We start from the raw sequence: 24,754 nt of genomic DNA, 5'->3' as shown, positions 1-24,754 counted from the left end.
GTTGGCTCATCGGTCTTGATAGCACACATCACCACCACCTCATTCCACGTTGTTTATAGCTCTGTGAGCTCACTGCAAGACCCATGTGATGACTTTTTCAGCAGACACAGGGAGTGAGGCGCGGCTGGGTTCAAGGGAGATGGTTTACCAGGGAAAAGGAAACAAATAAAATGTTGCAGGGCCATCAAAGAGTCATGTTTAGGTCTCTGAGATCCGACTATGAGAAAGGATGAGTGGAGAGATGCCTGGCACAGAGTGCTGCAATTTGGTTTGGAGATCATCCAACAGTCAAGGAGGGAAGAGTGATTTATCATTTCATTTTTTTGCAAGAAATAGCAGACAATGCAGTTTCTAGGAAATGTGTAAACAATATTTATATGTTATCTTAACTAAGTAGAACACACAAAAAAGCCTCTGCCTCTGTGGCTGACTGCTCTCCATATGATGTATGAAGCAGACAAACTGTTACACAAACACATAAATCTCATTTAAGGGTCAGACAGTCGTCACAGAGCATGATCAAACCTCACGTATCCAATGGTTATATGACCCACAGACTTTTAAAAGCACATTCAGAATCTCCAAACGCTGAACTCCTCCTCTTCATCATCTCCCTGTGCGCATCTGCGGGCTGCAGCAGGAGCACAGCGCAATGAGTTCACACGGATGCGCTGAAACGTAGCGTCTCTCCTCTCTGTGCTCACTGCGTCCTTCAAAGAGTGATGACAGACATTTAAATGACAGACAAGTGGAAACCCGGGCTCATCTGAGATATCTGTGCCTCGTGTCCACCTTTACCTGCGTCCAGAATGGGATTACGCATACTTGGCACGCGCTTTTATGCGTATGCGTGCGTCTATTTATTTGCTTTCATCCTGCAAGCTGCCCAATCCCAGAATAGTCCCGGGACACGACAAGTGAATAACCAAAGAGCGGCGGTGCGGCAGTCATTACAGTGGTCACACAACGGTCAGATCTTTAGCATTTTGAGCCAGGGCTCGGAGTATCAGCCACCGAGGCGGAGAGGCGCTCCTCAGGAGCAAGTGCAGCCACGAACTGTCACCATCCTCCGAGATGCGGACACCCAGAGCCAGCAGGGTGTTCAGCAGCAGCAGCAGCAGCAGCAGCAGCAGCAGTCTTCAGGCGCCGCGTCCGATTCCCGCAGCCATGTGCCCCTGCTCCAAAGACTCGTTCGAGGACCCGAGCATCGCCAGCATCACCAGAACCGGTCCAGCGCGCGCCCGGTTACGCAGAGGAACAGCACGGCCAACGCGACCCAGGACACCCTCAGTCCGCCTCTGCCCCGGAGAGAAGACATGATGGTCGGCGACGACCCCTACGACCCGTACAAGTCATCAGATAGTGATAATCCATATTACAATTATTATGACGCGTATGAGAGACCGAGGCCGAGGCCGAGACCCGGATATGGCACAAGGTATCATCAGTACGGTAAGAGTGGAGAGTCAAAACAGCAGGAAACTGTTATAGTGATATAAAGTGATTCAGAAACCAGGGAATCTCATGTGACCGATACCAATCCCGATACCACAACTGATACTGATGGCAGCAGAATATCATATTGGTGCTAAACTGAAACTTTCAAACAGAGCCTGAGCTGGTACTTTAATAATTAAAGTACAGTTTATTTATTTGTGAGGCAAATAATGAATTTCAGGCTGGAAAACAGCCATTAACACCTTAAATGTCGTTGACACCTAATCTTGTGGTGATCTGAAACAGCTCAGGCACCATAATGTGTACTTTTGTCTTTTTCTCATAGTAATAATCTAGTTAACTCATGACTGATTTACAGTATAATCCATTTACAATGTGTTTAAATGATTGTTTTCTGTCTTCTTGACTAACGTTGCCTAACGCACCACCTTTATTTACTTGTTGTTGTCGTCATGTTGCTGCTGCAGGTCTCCCCGATCTCGTCCCCGATCCATACTATATCCAAGCGTCGGTTTACGCCCAGAGAGTCCCCATGTATAACCTGAGATGTGCAGCTGAAGAAAACTGTTTGTCAAGGTAAAGACTGCTGTCGGGATTAATCCACACACACACACACACACAGGGAGGTGAGGGAGGGTGGAAGAAAAAGTCCAAAAAATATATATTTTCTGAGCCAAGTCTGAGTGTGATTCAGAGAACTCAGAGCCATAACAACCATCTAAAGTGTCTGTGGGCGAGCGCTGCCCAGTGGAAGCACGAGATGAGGTAAAATTAACCGACTCCTGCCACTGATGGAGCAGAGGGGTGGAGTGGTGGATTTCGGTAACAGCTTAATCATAGATTGCCTGAGAAGAGAAAGCCCCAACAGTAAACACATTGAAAACTAAACCCAAACAATCATGTGCCCCTAAACTTTTTTTTTCTTTTTTTTTTTCCACCCACCAATTATTTACACATAACTGGTTCTCACTCAAATGCTTTAACTCACACAGGGAGGGAGAGGATGCTGCATGTGCTCAAATATGCCCACTTCTTCTTCTTTTTTGTTTGTTTCTCTGCACTTTTGACGCCCGATTTTGTGTGGTTTGTGCCTGCAGCTCAGCCTACAGGTCGAGTGTGAGAGACTACGACACCCGCATGCTGCTCAGGTTCCCTCAGAGAGTCAAGAACCAGGGCACGGCCGACTTCCTGCCCAGCAGGCCACGCTACTCCTGGGAGTGGCACAGCTGTCACCAGTGAGTGTGACCTCAAGTTAGTGTTGTCTACGTGACTCTGATTCATCTCTTTCTCAGTGGACAGCGTGTCGGTTTCAACCCTTATTCTTTATTTTGTCATCTTATTTCAAGAATTCATTCATCACTTTGTCTTTAACTTCTTTTAAACTGTACTTTCTCCACGAGGCAATGGCACAGGTGTCATACATTTGTGCAAAGTATTACATAGATCACTTCTTGGTTGTAAAACTATTACTTCACTATTTAAAAACAAAGTACAGAAAAAAAAGAAATGCACGAAATAAAGCTATAATTCACATGAAAATCTATTTCGATCTGCCAACGTCCCCAGATGAGGCCAACCTGGAAGTGACAATATACTAAATAGCCACCAGGGGGAGATGAGTCTTCTGTTGGCAAAAAAAAACCATCCCACTTGATTTATAATGTCAGTAATTTCAAGGCCTGGAAACGGAAGTTCCGAGTTTTATGGGTGGCATCGCTACTGCTCGCCACTTGTCTGCAAACCACAGGAAATGTCAATAATTAGTTGTTTCATGTAGTCGGACCGCAGACCATAAATGAGATAGAAGGGAAAAGCTCCACCTTGGCACTTTAAAATATGTTTTTTTTATATATAACTGGTCACTGCATATCATACAAATACAGTTGTGTGAGTATAAAGAAAAGAAAGATGCCCAGTTCATACACAGATAAAAGTGGGTTTTAATGAGAGCTGTGTTCATGCAGTGTTCATTCAAAGGACATTTAAGGTGTGTAAATATGACAGCTCCAATATAAAGAATATGATGTCTCAAGGTCGTTGGAAACATCTGAATTAACTTAACTTTCTATTTCAGAATGAAAAACACACAGCTTGTCGTCTACAGTGTGTAGCTGTGGTGTGGCGCCCCCTGTTGAATCACAGTTGTGTTGCTTTTTGATATAGTTTTTTTTTTATTGGCTGTTTTATTGTTTTGTGCAGATTCTGATATCAGAAGCTAAAACACTGCCACATGCTTTATTTGCATCTTTGAGACTTTTAGACATGTTACTTTCCTGTGTTTACAGACTCAGATAAATACAAACCTGCTTTGGACACTGTCAAAGAGACAAGTGTGAACCTCACATGACCTCTGAATATTCTGCTGTTTGACAGTTTGCCTCAAAAGCAGACATTGTAAAATAAAAGTCATGTGATGATGTGATTTCTAGCCAAAAAGGGAAATTGGTGGTTTCACGTACTTGAGGTTATGGAAACGTGTCAAGTTCTCCCCCCCCCCCCTTATTCCACAGAAACTACCTCAGTCCATAGTTATGTTGAGAAAGAAGCACCGTGAAAAAACCCCAAGATGGCTCACATATGGCTGCAGTCCACTAAATGGTTGACGTAGATGGTGCAGATTCTTTGTCAGTGTTTTGAAAGTCAACTGGGGTTAAAAAACAGACCTGGTTTGACTTAAAGGAAAAATAAGAGCCTATAACTTGAGTGCACTGAGAGCAGTTTTTGAATAAACGCTTGCACTTGCTTAACAAAGTTTCAATGAGAAGCTCCAGAGTCTTAGAGACTCAGAGCTTGTGTGATGGAGGATGTCTTCTTGTCTCCGATCGTCCAATGCACGTGAAGACTTATCCCTATTGGGCCAATGGCAGACATTAGACACATTGTGTATAATTAGGGAATGCACGATAATGAACTTTTTGCCAATATCTGATTTACCTATTTATACCGGTGTCTGGGCGTTTTTTCGTCATTTGTACATTTGCTGCAAATATGCTGATGATAATCACTCAAAGAATTGCCATAGATCAGTTCTTGATTACTTCACTTTCAAAAAAAAAAAAAAATGCATGAAATAAAACTACAATTCACATTTTACAAGTCATTCTTACTGAAAATCTATGTAGATCTGCAAACGTTGACCATATATAGTGGACGCTACGCAGCCCCCAGATGAGGCCAACCAGGAAGTAACAATGTATTAAATAGCCACCAGGGGGCGACAAAAAATAATGTCAGTAATGTCAAGGCACTTGAAGACACTTTTTTTTGCGTCCGATACTGATATCACAAACTCGAGTCATTTCTAAGACATTGTAACAACAGTGTAACAAATATTATTCTCCCAAAAGAAAACAGCCCAAACATGACTCATCATTTTTTTGTGCATAGTGACGCATGCGATATATTGGCTTTTTGGATTGTATCAGATTTTACATCTTTATCTGACCGATATCCGCTCCAGTGATTTTGACCAGTATCGGACCGATACCAAAACTCACCGATACTCATCCCTATCATTCAGTCTCTTTTAGTGAAATTAACTAACTATAACTGTAATGTTAATATTTATGTTGCACTTTAATTATTAAAGCACCAGCTCAGGCTCTGATTGAATGTATCTGTTTTAGCACAGGTATGATTTGGAAACCTGTTGACATCAGTATCAGTGGTGGTATCTGAATTGGTAGATGCATATTTTCTTCATTGAGCAAAATGAATAAACGCAAAACTCTCAAATACAGGAGGTAGCAGCCTATTTAGCCGACTGTTGGAGTTATCAGTCATATCGGCAGATCTCGGCGTGTTTTACGATAACACGTTTTTAAAGCCAATAAGTTGCTGACAGCTTCTTTTAAATAACTCTCTGTGAACGTTGTTGAACACTGTGCTGCTGATCCACAGACACTTCCACAGTATGGACGAGTTCAGCCACTACGACCTCCTGGATTCGTCCACTCAGCAATCTGTGGCCGAGGGACACAAGGCCAGCTTCTGCTTGGAGGACACGTCCTGTGACTATGGATACTACAGGCGGTACGCCTGCACCGCACATACCCAGGTGTCAAAGATACAACTACTATTTAAAAAAATATTTATATATAAGTTTAAAGGTCCATTGTGTAAGAATTAGTGACAGTATATTAGATTTCTACCTTCTATATATCATACACTGGACCTTTAAAGTCACTTTTTTTAATGTCTCCGTATTTGAAAGGTATTGAAGACATTTTAGCGTTTTTTAGCTTCACTGTTTTTGGCCGTATGGCCCAAAAATGGACAGCTTTGGTTGATGAATTACACAGAAATCGTCCTGTCCAAAGATCAAGACCAAAGCAGAGCGTAAAGGGGAGCGAATATTGATCTTAGGAACCAACGTCATTGTTTTCACACGATGACCACACTGATCGGAAAAACAACAACCCTTTTTTTGGCGTGCGCGTGCTCAGACTGAGAGGTGAACGCTGTAGCAGCTCCCTCCCCGTGGGCACCACAAAAGTCCTTTGTCACAGCCAACATGTTGACTTTTCAGATAACATTATAAATGTTCTCTGTTCTGGTCACATGACTGTGTGAGACCGAGTCGAAATGCTCACCATATTAGGACATTCAAAGCAGCCGTGTGCTCTAAAAATATTCTTCCCATTTAACCTACTATTCAGTAAATGTCACAGGATTTGTGATTTACAAATTTAAAAAAAAGGGGGGGGGATAGATGTGTGCTCTTTGACTGAGGCAGCTGCCTTTAAGTATTTATTTTATCTATCAGCCTGTGGTGAATTCACGATTTCCTATTCCTTCTGCGAGATGAACCTACCTGCCTGATAGTCTGTGATCAAATGTTTTGCACGTTTCCATTTCCATCTTTTTTTTCCTGCGTTTGGCTAAAAAATGTTTTCCTTTTCCTGTCTTTTCTTTGACACTGCCTCCAAATCATCTCTGTTTGTTATAAGCTGTTGAGTATTATCATTATATATTAGACCAGGGGTTCTCAAAGTTTTGATACCTGAGGGCCAATGGACTGAGGGCCGCCAGGAAAAAAAACAAAAAACAGAAAGAAATCCCATTTGTAATAATTTTAATGACCAGATTGCAGTTCTACAGTTTAGCGTTAAGTAATATAAGCGTTAATATAATGTAATTTAAGCATTAATATAATAACGCTTTATAATTTACTGGGTAATTACCCAGTATTTTGGCCATTGTTCTTACCTTCTAATTACAGGTTAATACCCAATATCCAACACATTTCTGTTACCATATATTTACTGGGTAAATAGCTAGTAATTGGGGGCTGTAGCTTCCTGCTTATTACCCAATAATACACTAAAATTCACCATATAGAAACCAGGTGTATACCCAGAATTTTTGTTTACACTTATTGGTCTGTGTCCAATAAACATGTAACAAGCTTAGTAGCTCCTGGATTAAAACTATCAATTGTAATTCATTGCGGGCCGCCAGAAATGGTCCGCAGGCCACACTTTGAGAACCAATGTATTTGACTATACAGCATACTGTATTAGAGGGTTTTTTATCGACACTGTTTCATGTGCAGGGCCTGAGTCCGGGGTGTTATGACACCTACAACGCAGACATCGACTGCCAGTGGATCGACATCACTGATGTGACGCCTGGGAACTATGTCCTTAAGGTTTGTTAGGAAAAAAAATGCATGATATTCTGCCTTTTCCCTGATTTTTGTGAAGCAAAGCCTCAAACTCAAAATGAACTTCTAGTCTGCCAGCAGGAGGGGTGGTCCAAGGGAAAAATTAACTGTTTAGTGATTTGAAAGACTCTGGTCCATTGGGTGTTGCAACATTCAGCCGGTCCAAGTTTGCGTTCACACTTTCGCACTTTAGAGAAACGAACCGAACCTTTTGACTAACGCGTTCCCCTCCTCGCCTGAAGCGGCGCTGCATCAAGAATTACTGAAAGAGAGGACGAGACAAATGGTCGGTGAACAAGAAAACTGTTTTTTCGCCACATAAGAGCAAAACATGGAGCATGACATGTTTATGTTAACATACACATGTGTATGTTTTGGTTGTGCTTACCCACAATGCCCTGCGTTGTAGTCCGCTTCCTGCATATGGCCTACGTTTTTGGCAGTTTGCTTCTTTGGTGAATGCACCCTTGAAAAAAAAATGTTGATATATATCTATCTATCTATATATATAGATAGATAGATAGATAGATAGTGTATATCTATCTATATATAGATGTATAACAAAAAACATTTAAAAGATAATATTAATATATATATATTTAATGTAGTCAATTGTATTTAAAATACCAGAAAATAAAATTGAATGTTGAGTTTAATACATTTAATCATGTGATAGATGTATTATTGTTATTATAACAATAATACATCTATCTTACTTCAAAGTAAATATAGAGCTGCAGGATATCGACGTGGGTTAAAGTCTCTGTTTGTTGATACTATCTTTGTCTCTGTGTCACTGATTCTTGTGTGTGTTTTTTTCTTGTGTCCTCCACAGATCAGTGTAAATCCATACTACCACGTCCCAGAATCAGACTACAGCAACAACATTGTGCGCTGCGAGGTTCGCTACACGGGCAACTATGCCTATGTGTCAGGTTGTCACATGTCACCGTAAGTATCTCAGTCTGTGTGTGTGTGTGTGTGAGATAAAAATATTTTATTAGGTAGATCATTTTTGTTCTGCTGACTTTTTATATTCCTTTTATTCTTCTTTTTTTCTCCAGGTATTAAACAGAGAGAGTCATTCACAGCAACGCAGCTGAGACGAGGACAAAGTGCAGCAGTCACTCAGATCTGCGACACCTGCACTCATTGTATTATTTAAAATAGTTCCAACGTAGGAAAAAAATTATAATCTGACATCATAATGCCAGATATAATTCTTCTTTGCTTGTGTGTCTGAAAAGTATAACATGTACTTTCGTTTTTTTCTTCATTTTTCTTGCATCATATGTCATTCTTTTATTTCATATCACTTCTGGGATGTTAGAGTTTAGAATCCATGCTATTTGGAAGCTGTCATAGTTAAATAGTTAACTTCATTCGTCTACTTCAGTATATTTTTAAATGAATCACTTGTTTAAAGGGAAAATGTCTGTTTTATTTATATGCGACTGAAGAAAACTTTCTTTCAAACTTGAATAAAACCCTTGTGAAAATGTATTACTCCTCTTTAAGAATCAACAGTTTTGAAGAAAAGAAAAATAGCATCCAGTGATCATGGTATGTTCCTAAAGCCCAAATCTTCATATGGCTCAATCAAAACATTAAACTAACTTCTACTTTTTAAAAAATTGGAAATCCCCAGATTAAAGAACCTGACGCCAGAGAGTTTTATTTCCTTCTTATTTTTTAGTCCAGTAATTGATCATTTTACTTTCAGAATGACACTCGGTTCAATTACCAACTGCGCTAGTCTACATGCCAATGTGTCCTTGTCCAATGTGTATGAAAGACGAGCGATTGTGCACATATAGTTGTGCTATGTGAATGGGTGAATGGCAAAACTATAGTGTTGTATAAATACAGATCATTTACTATTTTACAGACAGGCTCTGATCAACTGTTCATTCTCATTTTCATCCACATGCTAACAATTAAATATAGAGACACAGTAGAAGTCTAATGGAAGCTGTAGTCTCAACCTTTTCTGAGAGAAAAATCATAATTCTGAGATTAAAGTCATAATTCTGAGATTAAAGTCATAATTCTGAGATTTAAAAAAAATCATAATTCTGGGATTAAAGTCATGACTCTGAGAAAAAAGTCATAATTCTCAGATTAAAGTCATAATTCTCAGATTAAAGTCATGATTCTGAGAAAAGGTAATTATGAGATTAAAGTCATAATTCGAGATCAAAGTCATAATTCTGAGATTAAAGTCAGAATTCTGAGATTATTGTCAGGATTCTGAGGAAAAAAGTCTGACTTCTGAGATTAATGTCAGAATTCTGAGATTCGAAAAAAAAAAAATCTGATTTTACTGTCAGAATGAAATTCTTCTGTCTTTTTCCTCAGAATTATGACTTTTTTTTCTCATAATTCATACTGTTTTTTTTTTTTACTTTCTTTCAAAAAAAAAAAAAAATTTTACATGTGGCCTCTTCCCTGCCCGTGTCTTCCCCCTCCGCTCCACCAGGGGGCTCTACTGGGGATATTTGTTTTTTTATCAGACAGGCAGAAGTAGGAGTCAAACACCAGCAGCAGCAGAAGCAGCAGCAGTAGCTTCAGTCAGAGTGTGAGTGAGTGTGTTGTTGTGTGTGTGTGTTTGTGTTTGTGTGATAGAAGGACACATCTTACTGTCTGTATTTCGCGTCTTTGCGAGTCGAAATGCATCCGGTGAGTGTTTCGATTCCGTCGTTTCGTTCAGAAAACAACTCAATCGAGAAAGGATTCACGGTAAGCTGCTGTCTAATATAACCTCTGTCACAGTGTGTGTGTGTGTGTGTGTGTGTGTGTGTGTGTGTGTGTGTGTGTGTGTGTGTGTGGGAGAGTCTGAGTCTGTCATCACGGTTCCAATGACAACAACAACTCTGCTATTATTCCTTTACCTCGGTCATAACTTACTGTAAATGTCACGAATCATTGAAAAATGACTGTTTGAATACAAATACAGCAAAGCTCAGAGCAGCATCAATCCACTGAGGTGAAGACAAGATAGAGAACAGGTTCACCATTTTTCTGTTGTCTTTTTTTTAAATAAAATAAGAAAAGATAAGATAAAATAGTTCTATTAAACCTGAATGGGAATATTTAGTGTCACAGCAGCAAATACAGTAAATCAGTTCACATCTGTGAATGCACACTACAGAACAATATTGACAATAAGACAATATAAAGGTAAAACAAAACATTAAGTTACCACAATATATACAGTATGTGCTTGGTGTTTCCAGTATAACCAGGATTGAATATGAGATATTGTACATGTATGTTGCACTTATGTAAAATCATGTAATGTTTTTATCTGACTCAAACAAATGAAGTGAGAATGTTCCACAGCTGCTCTCTCTTTGTTGTCCCTTCATTGCAACTCATCGAGAAACAATGAGGAATTGTAATATTTCTATCCATCAGTAGGGGTGGGAATCACAGGGTTCACTTCACAACACGATACGCGATACACAATAATATCGCGAAACAACGATTCTGTGATCGTCAATATATGTTGCCAGACAATCGTATAGCGATACATCACGATATCTATCGAACATAAGGGCAGTGAAAAGTGCAGGATGTCTCTATTTATTCACAACATGGAGAGCAAAGTACGTAAAGTCTGGGTTTTGGGCGTGGATGGAGACATGAAGTAGTGACGCCCGGCGAGTTAAACTGGCTGAGACTGTTAGAGCAACCTGCATTTAGTTATTAAAATATCGATATTTGACCTGGTGTGTTGATGATCGTATTAAACGAGGAAGGACGACAGTATATCACCGAATCAATGTTATGATCCACCAATGGTCCAATTGCAATTTAAGAAAGATTCAGAGTTTTTTTTTATTAATTACACAAACGCATCCATACTACAGTACATCACAGTTTACAGTATAACAGAATTGCTTTGAATGTTCTACACCAGGTTTGTGAAGAATCTCCGTCTACTTTATTGTCTGTGATGCACGTGGGAGCTAAAATCTGTCTTTAATTATTTGGCATGTATCATAATTTGTAAATGATAATCAAAAATGTGTTGCATATTATTTCACCAAAGTCATATAAAATCAAGCAGTGTCTGGGAAACAAGAGGGAAACACAATGAACAAATGAACATATTTGGACACTTCTCACATTACCCTGTTACTGTTTTTTTAGTTTTTTGTTGTTTTTTTTTACTTCCCTGACAGTAAACGGTACCATTTTACCGATATGCCGTAGTTTTATGTGTTTACACCACCAGTCCAGAGTTGCATTAACACCACGGCCGTCATCATAGAGTTGATTTCCTTCTTTGCACAACACTGGCAAACACAGTTACGTGCTGTGCACACGCACGCACAGAGGAATCCAGCGGAGTGAAGGGAAGTGGAACACAGTCTGTTTTAAGGATGTTAAACAGTGACTCTGACAGATCGCTTTTATTCTGCTAACGCAGCCAGATGTTTCCACTTTGTAACATGCTGACATCAGCCGTAACTGACACCGATCGTGTGAGCGAAGGGAGGGACGTCTCTGTGTGTGGAGATAACTCATGACTCCCTCAACTGAAGAAGAACTCACTTTCCCTCTCTTTCTGTCTGTCTTACAGGTCTTTAAAATCGACGTGCTGATGAACGGCAGACAACATGCTGTCGAGAAACGCTACAGTGAATTCCACACTTTGCATAAAATGGTGAGATTTAGTAGCGATGGGACAGTTATTATTATTATTATTGGGATTAAAAGCACTGACGGTAGCTGCATTTCTGTTCATCGTGAATGAAGAAAAACATCGAAGTTCCATGCGAGGGACTTGAAAATCTGTCCAACTCGCCAGCATACAGTGCTTGTAATCTATTTCTCAATGTGCCTATGAGGACATGCATCTTTCCTCGTGACTTAGGATTCATTCATCATCTATGACCTTATTAAACATTCTCTCATAAAAAAAAAAATATGTATCCTATCTGAGATGGGGGTATTTACAGTCTTACGCCTAAAATCACATCATTATTTACAAAATCGTGTCAATAAGTCAAAGAAGACACTTGGAACGTGGATGACGCCTCATATTTCAAGGTCTAGTGCGTTCAAACTATTAAAATCTAATGCTAAAAACAGATAATTCTTACCCTTTTAACAATAAGAGTACTCCTCTGTTCACTATCCTCTTTCCTATGATACCAGAAATGATGCCATTCATCTTTATTTGTATTATAAGCTTCCCCTTCAAACTCAAAACACACACAGTAGCCACCTTCATAAAGCAAAGCCTTGCCTAAAGTATATATTTAACACTTATTCTAAGGCTATAAACACCAAACTGTTTTTATTTTAAAGCAATGATGTACATTTTCCAACATACATATGTTAATATTTTAAATTCTGACAATAAATATTACCTTTAAGAGGCCAAAGGTGTAATTGAATTATCAGATTTGCTAATACATAAGATTACTTGTCACAATATAGATAATCTGGCAGATTCAAAACAGTGGATATGAATAGCTGGATGACCTAAAAGTGTTGTCTAGTATAAATAAAAAATCGCAGTCTGTCCTGAAACACTTTGTTGCAATTACATTTATTTGTGGTTATACGTTTGAGTGGATTTTAACCAAAGATTAAGACGGTTTTTTAAACACTGTGATGCTGTCTCACTCTCGAACATTAGTGGGAAGGGAATTCCACTTCCCCACCACATCTATCGAGAAGGATGATGTACCTAAAGTAGTCTTCCTAGTTCCTACAGTCTGGTACTCAGCCTCCCCTTAAAGATGCTCTTATCCTGGCCCTTAACTGTTCAATTTGAAAATAATATTAGCATTAAAAGGAAATATTACCACTGTACACTACTGCAACAAAAGCTTTTGTATATTTAGGGTACATTTTATGCAGAATTTAGTGGATTACAGTATAATAATCTCTGCTCAGGCCTCCAGCACCACCTGTTTTATTCTGATGGGATTAAGGTTCAAGATTTTATGTGCCATTTATATAGAAAATGGATGGATGGAAATTGTATAAGCATTTAAAGTAGTATGTAATACTTTACAAGGTCTTTTAATTCCCTTTCGATTCTCCTTTTGAATCCCTTTAGCTAAAGAAGAGTATAAAGCCTCCTGAGATGCCTTCTAAACACGTTAGAAACTGGGTTCCCAAAGTCCTGGAGCAGAGGAGACATGGTCTGGAGCTCTACCTGCAGGTATGCTTCCACCTCATCTACAATCCCGTCTTTCTGCCTTTCCAAAACAAACCAAACGTTACCTGCCGACGCTAAATCAACACATTAACACAGTGTGCAAACCGCGAGCGCTAATGCAAATCCAGACTGACGCAAAAAACAGGCTTTTACAGTTCAGCCCCCTGCTCGCTGCTTCATGGAAACATTGCAATTTGCTTTTGTGTTGTTTTTTTCAGGCTATAATTATGGAAAATGAGGTCCTTCCAAAGATATTCTTGGATTTCCTGAATATCCGCCACTTTCCTTCAGTGCCAAAAACGGAAAGCTGCGGGTGAGTCGAGACGGTCGAGTTTCCTCCAAAATAAAAGGCAGATTGTGTGATTAGTTTTGCTCCCAGGCTGCTGAAAGACCTTTTGTCCTAATCTTTTATTTTTACCTCGTAGGTCGTTTGATACAGAATCAGAGGAATCCAGGTGAGTTTCCGGTTTTTGTGAACATTTAAATATTTTTACTACTTTATACTCTGCATCAGTCTGCCTTATTAAAACTTCATCACTTCATCCTTTTTCTGTTCTGTCTTTTCAGTAAACTTTCACACCAGCCTGTAATGCTGTTTCTGCGGGACCCGTACCTGCTGCCAACCGCACACGGTGAGTTCACGCTTATTATGTGCGTTATTATAGTCATTATCATGGCTTATGTTCCCTAGATGATTACCTATAATAACACGGCCGTACATAATATCTTTAATTGTCTTTCCTCCTTTGACTCTCAGACGCGTTTTCTAATGTTGTGATCGACGCTGTGGTGCACGGAGTTTTCTACCCCGATCTTCATCCAAGGTAGAGCTGAAGAAGAAGAAGAGCTTTCTCTGCAAACAGAGGCTTCATATATATATTTTTCACGCCATTTTCGGTGTACATCAGCACGGACATAACATGTTAAAAAAATGCACTGACTGAGCCTGACGCTATATAAGAAACATCGGTACATCACTTACACGTTTTTCAAACTTAAAAACAACATAACGTTCTGTACTGACCACCAGATTTACCTGTTATTCAGTGTTTCCTAGAATAGAGTTAATAGTTATGTACGAGCTACAGAAAATAACAAAAAATGAAACACTAAAGTCTAGTTAAACTAGGTGAAACTTGTATAATCATAATTAAGAAAAAAGCTCTTATAACATTTAGTATATTATGTAAATATAAAAAAGAAGGGACTATTATCATGAGTTTTAGTTTTAGCTCCAGCAGTGGCTGATGTCAGAGAGTGGAGCTGGATGATAAACGGTGAAGTGCCAACTCACCAGCCTGTTTTTAGCTGTCAGGCAGAGCCAGCTAAAGGAAGTGCAGTGGGTCAACGTGGAGAGTTGTTGTTTTGCCAGGAGGAGTTTATTGGTGGAGCAGCGTCAGTCACATGACAAGGGTGGAAATGGGGTTTTTTTGAAGGGCGTTTTTGTAGAGGAGGCTGTGGCTACAGTGACGGTGACTACAGGGCAGCGTCTTTACACATGCACAGTTCAGAGTGTGTTTGTGTCCCAAATTCAACCAGGAAACAAAGGAAAAAAATATTTGGCACAACCTGTGAGTGCGGACTGCGCAGAGATACACTACCGTTCAAAAGTTTGGGGTCACCTATACAATTTTTGTTGTGTTTTCCATTAAAAGTCACACTTTTATTCATCAAAAGAGTTGCAAAATGAATCGAAAATATAGTCAAAATTGACAAGATTAGAAATAATGATTTTTATTTAAAATAATCATTTTGCGTTGGTCAGAGAACCAGCAAAACTGTTGTTGCTGGTTCTTGCACAAGGGTGCAAAGGTGCAATAATTGCACAAGGGTTTTCAAGGGTTTTCTAATCATCCAATAGTCTTCTAACACGAGTAGCATACACAATGTACCATTAGAGCACTGGAGAGATGGTTGCTGGAAATGGGCCTCTATACACCTATGTACATATTCCATTAAAAACCAGACGTTTGCAGCTAGAATAGTCGTTTACCACATTAACAATGTATAGAGTGTATTTCTGGTTAATTTAATGTTATATTTATTGAAAAAAAAGTGATTTCTTTCCAAAATAAGGACATTTCTTAGTGACCCCAAACTTTTGAACGGCAGTGTACATTCAGTAAACAAACTAGATGTTGAAGTAGCGTTTAAAGAGGATCATTTCCTCCTCTGTACTTCTTGAACTTGCTTATCTTCCTCCCTCTGTAGCTCTGCCCACGTGAAGTATGAGGAAAGAAGCGAAGCAGGGAGATATTTATTGGAACTAATCATAGGGTTTGACCTGCTCTCCCACAACACATGCACACACACACACACACACACACACACATACAACCTCTCTCTTACTTGGACTGTGAGGGAAAAGAAAAACCAGCCTCACTCTGCACAAATATGGTCTTTGCACTGTTGTAGATTTTTCACATCCAGCTCAATTCAGTACAGGGTCAGGAAAATGACTTGTAAAAGTTGTTCATGGTCGGTGTCAAACACTAACACTCGTCATTTTGTGTTTAATTTTGAATTTATTCAGGTCAGTTTAAAAAAAAAAAAAGGGATGTGCGAGGAAGGCGTCGACCTAAAATAGAACCTGTAAAATAGAACTGTGCAATACGATATATATATGAATAAGACATTGTTTAGTTTGTTCCCTGTTTTATTAACGATAAATGTGAGTAAAACTATAAGTCATCTCTTTTTGTGATCACTGTAAATGTGTTGGAACATCACATCGCGGTCAGGACTAACGCTTTGTCTGAGCTGCTGTCAGTGTTTTATCATGTGACCTCCACTACAGCAAGACGATAACTGCACATTTGATGTGTTTTAACCAATGAATCTTGAGCATCCGACCTCTGCTAGACATGGTTTTATGTTTTGTAAACACTTGACGCGGTCCTACTCGTCCATTTTGTAGATTTGTTTGTTTATATGATGTGACATTGTGCTCCTCATGCTCTGATTATGTGAAAAAATATCGTTAAAGTGCCATAATATATAAAACCTACAGAAGTTCAACTGTAGCACTTTAAAATGGGCAAAGTGTAAAAAAAAAAAAGACTGACTCCAATAAAACTAATTTTCACAAAGCACCTTTGATTAAAATATCATCCTTATTTGACAGCATGAATTATTTATTATAAAAGTGACTTTAAAAATATTTGGTTATTATTTTAAATCACATTAAAGGGTTACATGTACAGAGATGTAAATCTCCAGATTGTACCTTTACATTTGTCTCACTTTCCAAAAGCAAAACTGAGCAACAACACGAACACATACGGACAGGATTTGACCAATCTGATCCCCTTCATGTCAGTATACTTCATAAAAGTCTGGCCCCTTTTTAAATTCATTCATCATTCAGTCACATGTTTCCACCTCAAAGTAGCATTAATGGTTTAACAGATCAATCATCAGAATATATAATATTCCAGCATCATAAAGCTCTGATCTTTAAATAATTCTTAAAATATTGTCAGCGTTTTTTTTTTGTCTATAAATTTCCTCAGTAAAAATTAAATAAACATGAAATGTAATCTTGCACGGCACAGTTACTGTACAGTATTCTGGGTTTTTTTCTGCAAAAATTCACAAAATTCTAAAAAAACAATCTAAAATATAAGTATATTTCAGAAGCATAGGAAATTTACAAAAAAAAAAGAATCTTTGATTTCTGGGCAACACTGTCCCAGGGCAGTAACAGTCCAGTAGTAATAACACACACACACACACGTCAAGAATCTCTGTTCCAGCAAAAGCTTTTTAAAGTTCTCCGTGACCGACTTCATCTTTGAGCCGCTCGTCCTGGTTCCCTTCAGCCTGAGGTGCTTTCATGTTGGCGAAGGCGACTTCTCTCGTGAGCTGCTCCATAGGAGGAAGCCCCACTGCCAAGTTCCTCATAGCGATGGCCGCCATCAGGATCCTTTAAGGTAAATGGAACAAAGTAAATTCGGTAGGAACCCGGTGTGCACATGCAAACAGAACCTGTCATGTCATTTAACTCACCCTCTACGTATCGTGTAGTACTTTTTCACAGAGAACCGCTCCAGTTTCTCCAGCACGCCGGCTTCCCTGCGCTTCTGCACTTCCTTCAGACGACGCTGCCTCTTCAGGAACAGACGCACGATGGGGTCAGCGACGTCCACCTCCGACTCGTCCTGATCGCCGTCCGCAGCGAGGGGCTGCAGCTCGGGAGGAAGTGGCTCGGTTTCTGCGGGGATGAAAATGAAGTCAGCATCTGATCATTTTCAATCCCTGGAGCAATGTGACACACTGAGGTGGGAAACTGAACGCTGCCTGAGCAGAACGCGCCCCCTGCTGGCACAGAAAACGAGCATGAAATAGGGATAGTAGCTTTTTTGCCAAAATACCTCATAACATCTATGCCTCATTATGTCTATGATATCTCAAGAAAGTGTTTGCCACTTTAGCCTTCAGGCAACTGGTAACTGAGGTCCACTCGCTCTCTAGCACCAAAGTCAATAGAGAAAATTGACATTTTTAGCTCAGTACTACATTTTGACAATTTGGGTCACTTGTGTGTATCTGAATGAAGGATTTCAAACACCAAAGACACAAAATAACATATTTGAACTTACTGAGGGAGTACACAGTGGATAAACCACGCCTGTGTTTACTGTGATGTAAAATCCCTATGGACTTTGGTGTGGGAAAGGGAGTATTTTACCACCAAGCATTTGCAATCATGAGAATTAGAGAACATAGTGAGTATCCACGTGTCAGGCTGGTTCCCAGAGTGGAGCCTCATACAGAATAAGCCAAATGAAACCAACCAAGTGCAATATCCCTTAAACTGCCTGTACATGTTTTCACCTGTCCCGTTGCGAATGCGCTCCTGGAGCTCAAACAGCTTGGTGAAGTTCTCATGCAGCGCCGCCTCTGTCGTGTTGACGTAGATATACATGTAGCATGAAGGGTTTTCGGACACCGTGTACACCCTGTGATAAGCCCCGGCAGGTACCTGCAAAACATTGATGTGAACATGTGTTAATATCAGTGTAATATAACGATATCATTGAATCGTGTGCAGCTGTACCTTCATCTGCTCGCCACTCTGCAGACTGTAGTTCTTCTTCTCGTCCACGATCTCAACCTGCACTTTGCCCTGCAACACGCTGATGCTGGTGTTGCCGAGATCTTCGCTCACAAAGTTTTCTAAGTGGAGACCTGAAAGGTAAGAAATGCTGTCAGTTTGCTCACATTACTCAAAAATAAATAAGCATAACTATTAGAGCTGAAACAATTAAAATACATTCAAGACATTCACATTCTAATAACTATACTTTCCCATCTGTGTGAATAGAGAGAACATTCCTGACCTGGAAAATCAGCAATGAAGACGATCTCTGTCTGATTGTCCAGGCTACCCTCGATCTCCTGGAACTTGGTCCTCCACGGTGACAGATCCACCAGCAGAGGCATCAGCCACATGTTCGGCCGGAACGGCGACCACTCGGCTTTTACGATGTCCACGCGAGGATCAAAGATCCTTCGGGAAAGAGTCCACAGCAGATACAGATATGTCACGATATATCTCAAGTACGTATCCCTCATTAATAGCCTCTTTTTTTGTATTGCGTGTGTGAAAAGCTCCTCTTACCTTTGTTGGAAGCGTTCGTTAATGGACACCCAGATGTCAAAATAGATTTCTGGATCAGTGATATTATAGCCAGGCAGTAAGTCACTGAGGCACGTGGCGTACTGCTTCAGCATGTCCCCGTGGTCTTTCCACCGTCGGCTATGTGTGAATACCTGCAGTGCACAGACAGCATGATTGTTAGTGTATCAGGACTGAGCAAACAGAAGAATGGGCAAGAAAGTGGTATAAATAATAAGAATTCTCAGTCATTTTCTTGTCAGAAACTCACCCCTGGGTTCAGATATCCGATGTCTCCTGTTTTTCCGTCTTTGTAGGTGATCTTAACGTGCTGATGGCTGCGAGAGTGAACCATCATGTCCCAAGAGTAGCCATACAGGCCATTGGTCCAGTTGTTATAACCCTGGACAATGATATCATTTTCAGAAAATGATGATGTTACTAAATTAAGTTTTTATCACTTAAAAAAAAAAAAAAAACATAAACGTAATTAACAAAGAGGGAAAAAAGGAGCAAGTGTACATGTCTTTAGGGCTTTTTGATGAAATCACCAGTCTGAGCTTTTGTTTGCTGTAGACCAATGAAATGTTGACTCTGATTGAGAAACTCTCTGTTTGGTGTTTAAGGTCCAGTGTGTAACATTTAGGACGTGTTTTCTTGCAGACATTGAACATACTACCCATAAATATGCTTGTGTAAGTGTATAATGCTCTGAAATTGAAACCGTTTGGTTTCCATAAGCTTAGTAAAATCCTTTTATATGTACTTAAGTACACTTATACACACTGAACCTTTATGAGGCCTTTTCTGGTCATTGTGTACAATCACTGTCAACAGAAAGTGCAGAAAGTGCAGAAAAGTTCTAAAATGAATGTATGCCAATATTAACTAAAAAGGTTTTTAAATCAAATGTGAAACCATGAGAGGCAAATATACCTGTGTGATGAAGTGTGAGTACGGCAGGAAGAGCTGTTCAGTTATGTAGATGATTGTAAAAATGGCTGCCAGCTTGTGTTTCAGTCTCATTTTGGGGGCTTTAGCGACAGGCGTGGTAGCCTCACTGCGTTCAGAGCTGCTGCTCTGGATCTCAGGGTAAACACAAGAGGAGCTGGGCTGCACTTCCTGTGAGGTGAACGGCAGGACTGCCCTGAGGAATGCTGGGAAATGGGAGAAGAATCTTCTGGGCCAATTAAAATAGCAGAAGAGCGGAGATGTGGCCAGCATAGCGTAGGGAAACATTCCTGTTAAGATAAAATGACATAAATTTAAAAGGGCAGAAGGAAACATGTTTAAAGGACCAGTGTGGAGACTTTAAATGGCATTCAATTCTACTCACTGGACATTTAAGAGATTCCAGTGAAGTGAGGCGATAGACTCACCAATGCTGAACAGCTGAGAGTTCATACAGTGGAAGTAGGAGACAAAGAAAATGGCATAGGGTCGAGTGGCGTCAAAAAACAGCAGGTAGCCGGCGCTCAGGTCCAGAACCAAACCTCCTCCATGCACCACCAGCAGATTCACTAACTCCACGGGGAGTATTACTCTGTAAAAACAATGAAGAAATAGTAGAGTGGTAGCAATGAGGTATAAATACACAGCCAAAAATATCTTTGGATTGAGCTGCTTCATTATACCTACTTAAATGGATCGAAAAGCCAGTGATGTGCCAAGTATGACATGGAGTATCCCTCCACCCAGTCAGCATCCAACTTCTTTATTCCAGCAAGGAAGTACACTATAAATATCTGTTAGGAACAGAAAATATAAATTGTATATATCCATTCCCGTGAATAAAATAGGAGGAATAAAAAATGAAATACCAAACCTGTATCCTCAACAAGGTGTAATTCCACAGAGGCACATGAGCGTTTCTTATGGAAGGTCTCCTCAATCCATCGATTGACCTAGAAAACAGGCAAAGGCTCAAAAGTTCTCACTCGTGTGCAGAGACGAGGACAGCAATGCACAAAACAACTGCCCAACACAAACATGATATCTCACCAGTATCTGTTGGCGTCCATGAGCGTGAGCTGAAATCCAATGAGGCCGTAGAGGTAGGAGTGGTTGTTCCACGTCGTTTTGTCCAGAAAGAAGACGTACCAGTAGCTTGAGATGAACATGAGGCAGGAGAGACGGTAGAAACAGCCAAGCATGATGCCCAAGGCGCCTTCATTTAGAGACAGAAACACACACAACTGAAGTTATGACACTATCATTAACAGTAATATGTATTTTATTGTCAACTAGTTAACATGTTGAGTGATGCGAAAGGAATGACACGTGTCATAAGATCTGGAGATTGAGAGAGCAATGAAATCTGTTCCTGTTTCATTGTGGGAAATGTAGTTTGATGTCTGACCCATGTTCAGGACAAAAGGTCAGAAGCCTGGTTTGAATTTTGACCACCGAGTCAACAAACCTTAAGTAAAAGTCTCGACTGCTTGCATTACAATTTATAGTAATCAATTTTCAATATTGGATCTGGAAAAACAGATGAAAGGAACTTTAATTTTACTTTTTTAACATTGGGGAAAGGATAAAAGTGTTGGTGTGGTTGCATGATTGACAAGGCCCGGTCTATGTGGTGTGTTGTCCTAGTGACTAATCAATAATGAGTTACTTTGATTTTCCTCTGTTTCTCTGTTTGCCTTCTTGCTTAAGTCACTCAGTCCCTGATAAACTCTTTTCGCGCACAGTTAGCCGTTTGACTTGAAGGGGGAAAGTAAAAGCGGGAAACTGCATGTCTGGAATATTTGCTTTCATCTTTACCATAGAGAGCCACCCTGCAGAGACTGTCTGCTAAAAAACAACAGCATCAGTCTCGTAAGAGCAGGGGGGGAACAGCTTTCTTCTCCAGACCTTTGTAAACACTTTCCAGTGTTAAATTTTCTAAACATACGCTTTAAATACAATACACAGGAGCGTGACCCACCGAGGAACATCACCACGTACACCAGATACATCCAGTCCATCGGCAGGGGCTTCAGAAAGTTGAAGAGGGGGAAGCGGCACACAGGAGCGCCGTCCAGGTACTTGTAGTCCAGATGACTGAGGCCTCGTTCCTGTGTGATGTCAATGACCATCAGCAAACCTGCACGCAAGACGCAGGAAGAGGGAGGACATTGATGTCACTTATGTCCTTTTCATCTGTGGTATTAGAAAAGGTCAACCATGTTTCATCAGCAGGCAAACCATACAAAGACAGGTCTATTTTCTCAGACGCCACCACACACATCAACAAGCGCTCACTGGCTACTTGAGAGATTTACGGTTGTTTTTAACATGTACTGCATTTTTTTAGCCTTTAACGATCAGAATGAGCAGTCCATGTGACAAACATTTGGTCATCTTGGTCTGTGTAGATGAAACTACTCCAGTTGGCGCAGACTGGACACACGTACAGTGCATGCTCCCTGTAGAACAAACACTTTGCAGTCCAGTTGGTGGAACGCTCTTATTTTGGTCAAAGAAGACCGTCTGTAATTATGGAAACTTGCTTGAGGTTAAATCCACTGGTGCCCACCAACATAATATATATAAAGAGTTCAAAGAGCACAAACAATGCAAGTAAATGCAAAGGAAGGCAAATATGAGATCAAGACCAAATGCATGGAATGCTAGACTGAAACAGAACTGCAAATATGAAGTGGGTTCTCCAGGGACAAAAAATGCTTTAAGTATAACCTGGCCTTAAGGTTTGAGTGCCATCCAAAACTAAGACTGTGTTAAACTGGACTCACCGAACAAGCAGCGGAAGATGCCGAGGGATGCCGGGTCAGAGGGACGATTCAGGAGGGTCACCAGGTTCTGCCAGGAGGTCAGGTCCTCTTTCCTGAACCCAAAGATCTGCTCCATTCTGCTTTTAGTCTGTGCTTTGTCTTTCTTCGGAGCCGTACCTTTTTTTGCAGTTTGTTTCTCTCCATCACTGCTCACAAGAGCACCTGGAGATTGAAGAAGAAAATGAGCAGGGGTGTTAGTGACGGGGGGGAGGCACAGGAGGTAAATGCCTGGGGCTCAAGCTAAAAAAGTGTGGGGGGGGGGGCAAAGAATGATAATGTTAGTCCACAGCAACAACAGGGAGAATGCCCTCAGGCTACATTGTACTACTTTGTTTTAATTTAAAAAGAATGTCCCCCGTACGTACACTGGGCATGTGCAGCTCGGTGTAAACACAAAGCCGATTCTCTCCTCTGCAAATGCTTGCTTCGTTTGATTAAGTACTACTAACGAGAAACAAGAATGCTGGAAAAAAAACAGAGATGGGATTTGTGTTGTGAGACTAACAGAGACCCCGAAATGAAGTGTTCAAGTGGCTTTTTGTTCACAGCCGATAGGTCAAGTCATGAAGGAAGCAAATGCAAGTAACTGTGTTATATACGTGTCTCTGTCCATACAGATAAAAGTGTGGTTTTCTCCACTGCTAATGGGAGTTAAGTTACTAAGATAAACAGTGTGTGTCACAAACTTTTAAAGCCTGTGTCACCACAGATTTGCTTGGTACTTTTTCCTTTCAGGTTTTTAAGCACAAATCCAAAATACCTGCAAGTCACACAAAAAAACAACCTTAAACTTTGGGGGCCCCTCTGGTACTTTAACCTGGGCCCCCACAGTACCTTGAAACGCCTCTGACATTGAGATTTTTTTTTTTTTTTCATGAGTAAGAGCAAGATAATGTTTGCTAAGCCTACTGTGATTTAATGAGAGACGTGAAAACCCACAGAGTAATTTACTCAACCCTGAGCCATATTTATGCACCAAAACTGAGCTACAGTTTATACAGCAGCGTATTTCTGGTTAAATGCAGGTTTAACTGGTTATTACAGTGACTGAACCGCAGCTCGGCGACACTCAGGTCTGCTGTCACCGCCGACTCGAACCGCTCACCTGCCGCTGCGTCCCTCGCCTCCATTCTGCGAAAACGCTCCGTCTTTGTTCTCCCGGGTCCACGGTGGGGTGTCCTGTCTGGTCACAAAGTTTACGTGTCATAGGTCCACGCACACACGCACGCGCGCACGGACACTCACAGACAGTTCTGGTCGCTGTGGAGGAGGAGGAGGAGGAGGAGGAAGAGGAGGATGGTTTGGGAGAGAGTGGAATGTTGTGAAAGAGGCACTCGTCGTCTATTGGTTGGTTCCTCCTAAGACCACGCCCATTAAAGGGAACACATTATACGTCACATCCTGCTTTTCTAAAAGAAAAAAACGATGGAAAAAAAAATAAGTGACTGACTGTATCTCTCTTTCCTTATACTTCCAATTCCTTTATATCATCATTGTGTCTTGATAATGTACGTGTTGTTTTTATTATTTTTGTAAACGTCATCTTTGTAAACGTTATTTGTGCTGTTGGTGTTAGACTCGCTGCAGACACGTAGTTCGCTGCTAATTACGGAAGAGGATTCGGGCCAAAAAAGGAAACAAAAACAAATCAAAAAAAAATCCTGAATTCTCAGATTAAAGTCAGAGTTGTGACTTTCAATCAAATTGTAGCTTTAATCTCAGAAGAAGTCAGGATGTTTGTTCTAATTGTGTTTCCTCTTCTATCTATCTATCTATCTATCTATCTATCTATCTATCTATCTATCTATCTATCTATCTATCTATCTATCTATCTATCTATCTATCTATCTATCTATCTATCTGTGATATAGGTTATGTGTGTGTGGAGATATTAGCCTTAAAGTGCCAAGAGATTAAGCCATGTAGGAATAATGCGTATATCTTATTTTATGGTCTTCACAGAAACACCATCTCGTATTACTTACTGACCCTAAAATGAACAGACACTTCCAGTCCATTTTAACAACAATACAGCAGGATTCCACTGGAGG

General features: G+C 40.3%; 3 protein-coding genes across 3 annotated transcripts; 2 read left to right on the top strand and 1 right to left on the bottom strand.

Annotated features, from left to right (window-relative positions):
* Window positions 1–599: 599 nt before the first annotated feature.
* loxa (lysyl oxidase a) lies at window positions 600–8,995 on the top strand. Its single transcript, XM_083902105.1, has 7 exons — window positions 600–1,452; window positions 1,926–2,034; window positions 2,556–2,693; window positions 5,359–5,515; window positions 7,013–7,108; window positions 7,959–8,074; window positions 8,188–8,995. The coding sequence occupies exons 1-7, from the start codon at window positions 810–812 to the stop codon at window positions 8,192–8,194; spliced, it is 1,266 nt and encodes a 421-aa protein (XP_083758231.1). The 5' UTR covers window positions 600–809; the 3' UTR covers window positions 8,195–8,995.
* Window positions 8,996–9,699: 704 nt separating this feature from the next.
* On the top strand, window positions 9,700–16,343 carry snx24 (sorting nexin 24). The gene is made up of 7 exons (XM_083903218.1): window positions 9,700–9,862; window positions 11,712–11,795; window positions 13,203–13,307; window positions 13,523–13,617; window positions 13,730–13,759; window positions 13,872–13,936; window positions 14,062–16,343. The coding sequence occupies exons 1-7, from the start codon at window positions 9,794–9,796 to the stop codon at window positions 14,130–14,132; spliced, it is 519 nt and encodes a 172-aa protein (XP_083759344.1). The 5' UTR covers window positions 9,700–9,793; the 3' UTR covers window positions 14,133–16,343.
* A 304-nt stretch (window positions 16,344–16,647) lies between these two features.
* On the bottom strand, window positions 16,648–23,871 carry ggcx (gamma-glutamyl carboxylase). The gene is made up of 15 exons (XM_083902112.1): window positions 23,809–23,871; window positions 22,665–22,865; window positions 21,857–22,015; window positions 20,926–21,091; window positions 20,750–20,828; window positions 20,563–20,669; window positions 20,304–20,467; window positions 19,861–20,165; window positions 19,196–19,327; window positions 18,928–19,079; window positions 18,647–18,816; window positions 18,364–18,494; window positions 18,141–18,288; window positions 17,313–17,517; window positions 16,648–17,229 (listed from the first exon to the last, which is right to left on the bottom strand). Exons 1-15 carry the CDS (start codon window positions 23,831–23,833, stop codon window positions 17,070–17,072), a joined length of 2,304 nt encoding a protein of 767 aa, XP_083758238.1. The 5' UTR covers window positions 23,834–23,871; the 3' UTR covers window positions 16,648–17,069.
* Between the last annotated feature and the right edge of the window lie 883 nt (window positions 23,872–24,754).

The sequence above is a fragment of the Microchirus variegatus genome (assembly GCF_963457635.1).
Source record: "Microchirus variegatus genome assembly, chromosome: 16".
NCBI lineage: Eukaryota > Metazoa > Chordata > Actinopteri > Pleuronectiformes > Soleidae > Microchirus > Microchirus variegatus.
Note: the sequence above shows the minus strand (reverse complement) of the source record. Positions and strands in the feature narration are given on the sequence as shown.

Bases quoted from the DNA above. Each gene is read 5' to 3' on its own strand.
- loxa (XM_083902105.1), top strand. From the start codon at position 810: ATGGGATTACGCATACTTGGCACGCGCTTTTATGCGTATGCGTGCGTC. The intron at 2,035-2,555 runs GTAAAGACTGCT...TTGTGCCTGCAG, and splicing joins GAAGAAAACTGTTTGTCAAG to CTCAGCCTACAGGTCGAGTG. The intron at 5,516-7,012 runs GTGTCAAAGATA...TTTCATGTGCAG, and splicing joins CCTGCACCGCACATACCCAG to GGCCTGAGTCCGGGGTGTTA.
- snx24 (XM_083903218.1), top strand. From the start codon at position 9,794: ATGCATCCGGTGAGTGTTTCGATTCCGTCGTTTCGTTCAGAAAACAAC. The intron at 13,308-13,522 runs GTATGCTTCCAC...TGTTTTTTTCAG, and splicing joins GTCTGGAGCTCTACCTGCAG to GCTATAATTATGGAAAATGA. The intron at 13,760-13,871 runs GTGAGTTTCCGG...CTGTCTTTTCAG, and splicing joins ACAGAATCAGAGGAATCCAG to TAAACTTTCACACCAGCCTG.
- ggcx (XM_083902112.1), bottom strand. From the start codon at position 23,833: ATGGAGGCGAGGGACGCAGCGGCAG. The intron at 22,866-23,808 runs GTGAGCGGTTCG...TTCAATCTCCAG, and splicing joins GGCGAGGGACGCAGCGGCAG to GTGCTCTTGTGAGCAGTGAT. The intron at 20,468-20,562 runs GTAGGTATAATG...TTGTTTTTACAG, and splicing joins TGGCTTTTCGATCCATTTAA to AGTAATACTCCCCGTGGAGT.